Source organism: Alligator sinensis, unplaced genomic scaffold (assembly GCF_000455745.1).
Source record: "Alligator sinensis unplaced genomic scaffold, ASM45574v1 scaffold745_1, whole genome shotgun sequence".
NCBI lineage: Eukaryota > Metazoa > Chordata > Crocodylia > Alligatoridae > Alligator > Alligator sinensis.
This window is the reverse complement of record NW_005842119.1, coordinates 225,631-234,159: the sequence shown is the minus strand read 5'-3', so window position 1 is coordinate 234,159 and position 8,529 is coordinate 225,631. Positions and strand designations below refer to the sequence as shown.

General features: G+C 40.4%; 1 protein-coding gene across 1 annotated transcript in view; it reads right to left on the bottom strand.

The window, feature by feature from the left end:
- The window catches only part of LOC102373068 (cytosolic beta-glucosidase), a 56,401-nt gene extending 48,998 nt beyond the window's left edge, over positions 1–7,403 (bottom strand). Inside the window, 2 exon segments of the mRNA XM_006024821.1 lie at positions 1,393–1,620; positions 7,286–7,403. Of these exon segments, the coding sequence (XP_006024883.1) occupies positions 1,393–1,620; positions 7,286–7,403 (346 nt within the window).
- Between the last annotated feature and the right edge of the window lie 1,126 nt (positions 7,404–8,529).

Here is an 8,529-nt window from a genome sequence, read left to right as displayed (position 1 = left end):
TGTCCTGCTTTGTGGGGGACAGTGGCTGGCTGGTCTGTCATCAGTGAATCCAGCAGCTCACCCTGCTAACTGCATGAAGGAAACCCTCCTCGAGAGAAGCTGTGATCAGCAGGATGCAAAGGATGTACATCTGTCTGCACAAGCAACCAGATTCTGTAACCCCAACCTTTAACAAAACAATATTTTCCTACTATATATGTATCAATATGGGAAGTCCTGAGGGGGGATCTTAATATCTCCCATTATTGTCCTTCCAGTCCAGGCCTTCTTGGACTGGGAGGGGAAGGGAACACAAAGGGTTTAAGCTGCCCCAGGAGCACAAAGATTTATGTCTTCAGAGTGAGACCTATGGTAAAGCAGCAGCGGGACAGGACAGAGACACTTTCAGATGCTGATGCCTTCCAAATCTACAGAATTTTGTTTTGCTCAGGATGTATTCCTTTCTCTTGATTGCTTAAACCTATCACTCCATTCCTCACAGTCTCTCTGATGCAGCTTCACTCTTCCTTCTTTGTGCTTCCCTCCATTTTTCTTTCCCCAAACTCACTTTCTTCTCCATGTTATATTGCACTTCCCTGCCTTTTCTCATACATTATATATTTGATGCAAATATGTGTAAACCAATATAATTTTTGCAATCAATCAGTTTGACCAGGCTGCTTCTATGTAGTAAATCTTTTCATCCATTTTTGTCTCGATGTAGTAGATTTTTTCATCCAGTTTTGTCTGTCCCATACTTAGAATGTGTAATCTTTACATGTCAAAGACTGTCTTGAATATTTATTCCTGTACCTCATACAATGGGCCCCCAGACCTGACGGGGCCTGCAAACACCCTGGAATACAAATAACCATAAACTTCCCTTACATTTTCCAGCCCAGGAGTGTATTATCTGCATATCTACAGAAAAATCTAACCATTTTAGGCAACATACAATAATCAATCTGCAATCAGATTATATTTAGAAATTATCTACATGCATTTTCTAATATTCTCAAATAGGATTATTTTTTATAAACCATGTAAAAGTGCCCTCTTATTGACAGCAAGTTCTGCAGGGGTTCATTGAAGCTTTAAACTATATCAAAAGCCTAAATATTTTAGAATAACCATTTTCAACAAAAACTAACAATAATTTTTAAAGCAAGCAAAAATATATATTAGGGGACATAATACTAATCCCTTCCCAAAAGATCACAATATCCAAGGGGACTTAGGATATTAATTAGTAAGTTGTTGCAAACCTATAAAAAAAAATCATCCCATAATTACTCTAAAAAAAGTTGCAATTTCAAAGCTACACTGCAGAATAGCATACTGGATTAATTATGCCAGACTGCAGCAATAACCTTGAATTAAAGCTGCAACCTTCTATTTTTAAGAAACAATTGCCTTTCTGGTTGATGAAACCTGTCGTCCCATCAGGTAACAGACGTGACCAGGAAAGAGAAAAGCGATAATGAGTCAATCCAAGCTGTTTGATACATTTCAAATCTTCCTCCCACAGAGTGTAGCTGCCACAAGCTACATCACCAGTCTGGTTCTTGAAAACTCGATCTCCTCCCTGATGGGTGAATGTGTCCCAAACATTAGGGCCCTTTCCATCTGCATTCCAGCCTCCTGATTAAAAACAAAACTGAATCGTTACACTTTTGACATCATGAGACATATGTTGAATGTAAATATTTATCACAAAGATGCAAGAATCTCAATGACTTACAGTCAAATCAAGCAGATCTTACTTTTCATGTCTCTCTTAAATTGAGCAGCATTTTTTCCAGGATTGAGATTATTTGCATTAGGTTTTCATTCATTCAGGATTGTTTTATTGCTCACTATTTTTAAAAAATGCTTCAGAAAGCCCTTGTTGAGATTCTGACACAGTGTATTCTTGTAGCCAAAAATCAGATGCTTGTGAATCTTTTGAGTTATTATAGGTTTTTACAAAAAGTATTTTCTAATGCACCTTTCACCCATAGATATAAAAGATCAGTCCATATCAAATAAAGCCTTTAGGATATGATAAACGCATCCAACAAATAGTCACTTGAAGCTTTCTGGATGTCCTTTGAAAGTCCTGACAGTATGTTAAAAAGAAAGGAATGCCATTATGAGCCATGGCCCTAGGCATATACAAGATGAATTAATAACACAGCTCTGTGAAACTTCTGCCTTTCCCTTAACTGAACATTCACAGTAAAAAATGGCAATGACTTCTAGCATATTAAAATTTATACCAAACATTCAACAACCTTTGTACCATTTCCTGCATCCCAGGCATTCTGGGACATTTCTTATTGGTTTTGAAATTGAGGTAGAGGTCACCTTTAAAAATTCCTTATTTAGCTATATTTTGAGATGTGCTCTACCACATGGTATAAACTGAGGAAAGGCAGATTTCCTCATGATGACCACTCCACAGGGTTTGCAATACCATGGGGTAAAATACAGAAAACGTTTCATTTTTTACATATTAAAAGTCCTGTAAGCCTCTGCCAGTAGTATAAAAGAATGCTTTGATCATCAAACTCAAAGGAAGACAGTTTCATTTATAAGCAAGATTTTTCAAGGCTCCACTTAACGTTTGGTTCCTGGGTTACTGACTAAAAACTAAAATGACATTGTGTGTTAAAAGCATGTATAAATTAAATATCAGTTGGGTTGTAAGATTAATAACTATATAATAGCTACATATCAATCCTCAATAAAAGTGTTTTAATAATCAATTAGTATCACAGAAATTAGAGATGGAAAAGACCTATTAGGAGGTCATCCAGTCCATCCCCTGCCAATGCAAGATTGCTCCCTTAAGTATATTCAGTACTTAATACACATTTGTCTTATTAAATCTAAGTTTAATGCAAGGTTAAGCATATTGAGGACACTTAATTTAAAGCATTACTAAAATCTGTAATATCACTTCTATAACCTACTTTCTCAAAGACCATTGTCACATTTCATGTTCTTTACCGAATTTTATCACTGCACATGAACACCAATACATCTATATTTGGTTGTTCAGTAAATTGAACTCTTATACAGGACAACCTTCAGAGTAGGTCAATTTTTAGATCCAACAAATCTGGATATCTCTTCAAGTACAAGTTCTCTGACAATTCAGTGACTCAGTGCTGCAGTATTTTCCTCAGATACAGCATTGAAAGCCTTTTGACTTCAGTTTAAAGTATACATTCAAATTATTCTTATACCAAAAGGAAGTTTAATTATTTTGTAGTTGGTACAAATACAGACACATTTAACAACAGAATTTTGTCTGGCTGAAACATCCAAATGATAAGGGATCATATTCTGGGCCATAGTGTGGCCCCTTTGCATTTATAAGATGGTTCAGAGAGACCATAATCTGCTGTACTGGGTAGCTAAGGATATCTCTGGAACATGGGGAATCTCAACTGACACTCCGCACCATCTTTTCTGTGCCTATCCCACTACAGCAAACGGTGGAGTGCCAAGGCACAAAAGTATGCCAGAAGTGAACCCCAAGAAGACTGTTAGAAACCAACATAATTTGGAGCATTCTTAGCTGTATTCCAGGCGTGGTACATTTCAGACTGTAGTGTAGAGATACCTGTGCTAACTTCTGAAATAAGCCATCTTGGATACTAAAACTGATCTAGCCACAGAAGACAAGAATTGCAGGAAAGCTAGTTTATTCTGCTGAGCAGCAGTTAGCTCCTTCAGAGCTCCATGTTGCTGCAGCTAGACAGCACCAAGTACCTGAGCTTAATGAATTTAAAACTACTTCGGGCATCTCTAAGTCCAGGACTGCTGCTGGAAAAGAAGTTCCATCCTTTCTCTTTCTCTCTCTCTTTCTCCCTCTCTGCCCCCCACCTCAGCCCTCCCTCCCCCCCATTTCCCTCCCCCACATCTCACACTCACCTAAACCCATCACTTAGGCAGAACAGATGGTTTAGAGCAGGGGCTAGCAGCCTGGGTGTTTTCAGTGGGATATCAGCTATAAGGGGCTTCTCACAACTGTGCCTGCACTTCTGCTGCTTCTCCTAGCCCCCCAATTCTTTGGCTGCAGTGTGGGTGCAGCTCCCCACCCATGGAAAGCTGCACTGGGACCACTTATCTGCAAGCTGTGTCTGTGGTGTTGCTGCTTCTCCCTGTTCCTTTCTCTCCTCCCCTCCCAGCTGTGGAACAGGCACTAATGGAAAGTGCCCAGCCTCAGCACAGCTCCCCACTGGCTAGAAGCTGTGCCCATGCTGCAGTCAGGGAGCACAGGTCTAGGGGAAGCGGTAGCACCATAGGAATAGCTCCCAGCTGTCTGGCCCTGGCACAGGAGCAGGCAAAGCCCCTCACTGGACCACAGCTAGAGGGTGGGAAGAAGCAAGTGGCACGAGCACAGTTGGAAGCTGCCCAACCCTGGCACATCGCCTTCCTACCTTGCCCCAGCATGGGCACGGGTGCAGGCAAGGGCACAGACAAAGCTATCTATGTCTGTGGGCTGGATTCAGTGCCTCCATGGGTAGATCCAGCCTGCAGGCCTTATGTTGCTGCCTTGGAGGAGTCCTGAGTGCATGCCCTAGTGCTACAGTCAGACTCTGACAGACAAAGGTCAGGGAAGTGAGGGGTTGGACATGGTCTAAATTAATTCAAGGACTAAACTGCCCTCAGGCAGCTTCAGGAAGGAGACAAAATAAAGTTGAGGATCTAGTCTTCCATTTCCGATGGGTTAGACGTGTTGGCCTTATCACCTTATATTGCAATAATGTATCATCAAATCAATAAAATAATTTTTATGTGGATTCCTCAATCTCTACAATTACTGAAATGAAATGGATTAAAATATTTTTTCAAGACTAAGGGAGAACAGGAGTAGCAGTGATTGTTGTATTAAGATTTAATATGCTTTTTTCCAATGTAAATTGTTTTTTATTTGGGCTGAAATTTTCCAAGCCTGCTTTCTGCCCTAAGATAAATTTTTGTTTGAGTTAATACAACTCAGCCACTTGGTATATGAAAGAAGTAAAGAAATATTTTTACCATTATTAACAATTCTTGCAACTTTTTTTCAATCTCTCTCTCCCCCCACTTTTTTTTCTAGCAGAGAGTTGAAATTTAGCATAGAAATGGCCCTCAGTAAGGAAAAGTACCTTTGAGTGTTCTGGTGAAAATTGATTTTGATTCGACTGAGTCATGAACCTTTGAAATCTGCACTTTGAGCATGCAGAATACAATTGGTATGATTTTTTAGCACTTTGAAATATATAGAGTAAAGTAGGCTGTGCTGTGCATAAATACATAGCTGACAGTGAAAAATAAAGTAAACTGTCAGCCCTCGCCTCATTCACTGTGCTGCTTACAACATGGCAAGAGCTACTGCCTTACATTGCCCTGTAAGGCAAAAGCTGCACTGATCCTGAGATTTTCAGGTTTAGATGATGCCATCCTAAATTCTATGGGAACAGGGTAATTTCAGTGGTATCCTGCCCAGTAATTTTACATTGGAGAATTTTTAAGATTCTTTAAATATATTAACATATTGCATTACAAGCTACATTATAAAAATGTCCAAGCTACACATCTAACTATTCAAAAGGCAAAAAATCACAGCTTTGTTGCACGTGAACACAAAAATCATGTTTTTTTACATATAGCAATAAAGCAATGTTTGTTTCTGGCTCATTTTAGAATCTGGCCCTGACTATGGATACATATGGAATGGGAAGGTGCCATGTCAGCTCAGGTAAGAGTAACAAACAGTTAATTAAAAGATCTGAAATACAGACATGCCTGTAATAGTTCTAAAGAAGTTAAATCCAGATTTACAAAGGGACCTAAGTACAATTCAGGCACTGAAATCAGTCAAAGTTAGGGGGCTAAAAAGAAATGTCTAAGTGCTTATGATAATTTAGGCCTTGGTGTATAAAATGAGAAAATGTTGTATTATCTATTTCTCATCCACACCTGGATCTGACCCATGGAGCTAGAGGGCTATACCCATGCATGCCTGCACTGGAGCTAGGCAGTGAGAAACTGTGCTGGAGCAAAGCACATCTTATATATATATATATGATGAGAAAGGTATGGAGATGTTTATAAGAAGTTTCTGAGAAGACTATTAGGTTGTTAGCCCAGAACTTGGACATCCTGGGTGCAAGTTCCTGCTCTGCCATCAAGTCACTAGGTAAGTCACTCCCTGCCCCCCACCCCAAAATATCTCAGTTCCATATCAGTAAAATATGAAATGGCACTTCCTCAGCTGCTAGGGTTATTGTGAAGATGCAAACATTAAGGAATGAGCAGTGTTCAGGTACTATAGTAATGAGGATCTCTCTCTCTCTCACACACACACACACACACACACACACACACACACACACACGATAGAGGAGTGGCCATCTATATTTTACACTGTGACTTAATCAACTGCTTCATGATCCACAAGCCAACGGCAATCCCTTTGGCTTTCTTTTCTGTACCACAACAGTTATACACATTTGGGGGCCTTTTATGGAGTTTTGGAGGCCTAACACCATTCCCTCTCACAGTCTGACCATGACCGTCACAAAGGGGGTCATGAAAAAGGATCATTGCCTATCAGATCTCTGAACTCTAAATTAAATACTAAAGGCCAAACCCTGAAGAATCCAGTACCAGTAGGCAGGTTTCCCTATCATCAGGGAAGTCCCACCAATGTAAATAGGGATTCGTGTAATCTCAGAAGGACGCTACCCTTATGAGATGGTTTCCCATCTTGCTGTCCTTGGTTTCCTTCCATCAGCTCCCATTACTCTGTCTTATTTCCAGGATTTAGAGGACCTGGATATGGGCTGCTTGAGTATGCCTCTTCCACCAATACCTGGTTCTGGGGAATGAATTCCCCAAATTTCCTTCCCATCCATACCTATTCTCAATACATACAGCTTGAGCTGATTAACGGTAAGGTGTTCTGATGTCTGTCTGAACTGAGGGGAAGAGGCTAAGAACTAGTGGGGACATACTCAGTTTATGGTTTCATCTCCTCTCACCAGAAAGTAAAACCTAAGGAAGAAGGCTCCATTCCCATCTTTCCCCATCAGATCCCATCATTTTATCTTCTTCTGGGACTTAGGGATATTCCCCACGCCCCCACACACCTTTTGCTTAGAAAAGGGGGAATTCTCACATGGAGATGCACACAATTAGCAGCAATATAACAGGCAGAGTGGAACATGAGATCTCACCCCCTGCACTCATCCTTTTGATGTTGGAGAATTTTTATGACCATCTTCACTTTAAAAGTCCCCCAGCCCTTTGGTGGCTGGGAACCTGATACCTTCAACTTGATAAGCTGCTGTGACTGCACCCCAAGCAAATCCAGCAGGGAAAGATACATCCCCTAGGTGCCAACTACTGTGGGCAGGAGAAGAACAGGCAACAGAACCTGAAATCATGTGGCTGGAAAATCTGTGCTTCTAGTGGAGCAATGACAGCTCTTCCTAGATGGACTGCCCTTTTGCTTGTCACAGGCAAATTCTGTATCAAAGACAAAAATAAACCTTGAGGAGCTTCACTCTCCGATAAACAAGTCATTGCAGCCTTCCACTTCCACGTCTCAGGATGAGAGCCCATCGTATTGAATCAGCTTGCAATGCATTGAAACAAGAAATGGCAGCAATTCAGCAAGCTACAAGGCCATGGATACAAGCAGCTCCATTCTGTACAAGATATTCAGCTATCCAGATCGGGTCTCTGCTCCTTCTCACCAATGTGAGCTGTTGCACAGCCTAGACCCAGGACCCTTTACCCTATGTAAGTCTCTGAGCAATTAGACAGGGGCTTCTTCCCTCCTGCCCCTTTTTTTCGTCATTCAGACCTGGGATTCCACATTTTTCTGGCATTTATCTTTGTTGCCTGCTCAAAGTACAACCATTGCATGCACAATGCTGAACTAGTCACTCTGCAGCAGCTATACTCATTATTAAATATTCACTGTACCTAAATCAGAGAGAGGAGGAGGAAGATGAGGACCTCTTTAGGAAGGTACTTAAAACTGCTGCTTTCTTGTTCTTTTAAAACCTCAGAGAGGCCCCTTCTTCCTAGACTGAAAACATAAACGGAAAGGTCCTCGCCTATTGAAATGTACAAATAACTTCAAACATGGTACACTAGATGGCACTATTGCAACTTTATTTTTTTGGCACTACAAGAGCTGCTTTCCCTCTTCCTGGATTAGAACAAACACTCTGATTATGCTGAAGTCAGTATTTATATTTATTGGACCGTAGGGTAAAAAATCCCTCCTGAGAAATTTGAACTCTAGTCATTATACTCTACTCTTTGTATTTGCTTGTGTTACATGGTTTGTATTTGCTTGTATCCTTTGATTTTTAAACCATTTCCAGGTAGGGTCCCATTAAAAAGTATCATGTACACTAGTAATCTTTTACCCTGTATTATGAAAAAAATGGCATTGCCTGCAAAACCATGTGTGCAGTTATGTGTATTCTTTTACCATTTTTTAATGGAACACACAACTTTTATTAAGGGGGAAAAAACCTTTGTCAAGTTGTAGAACAG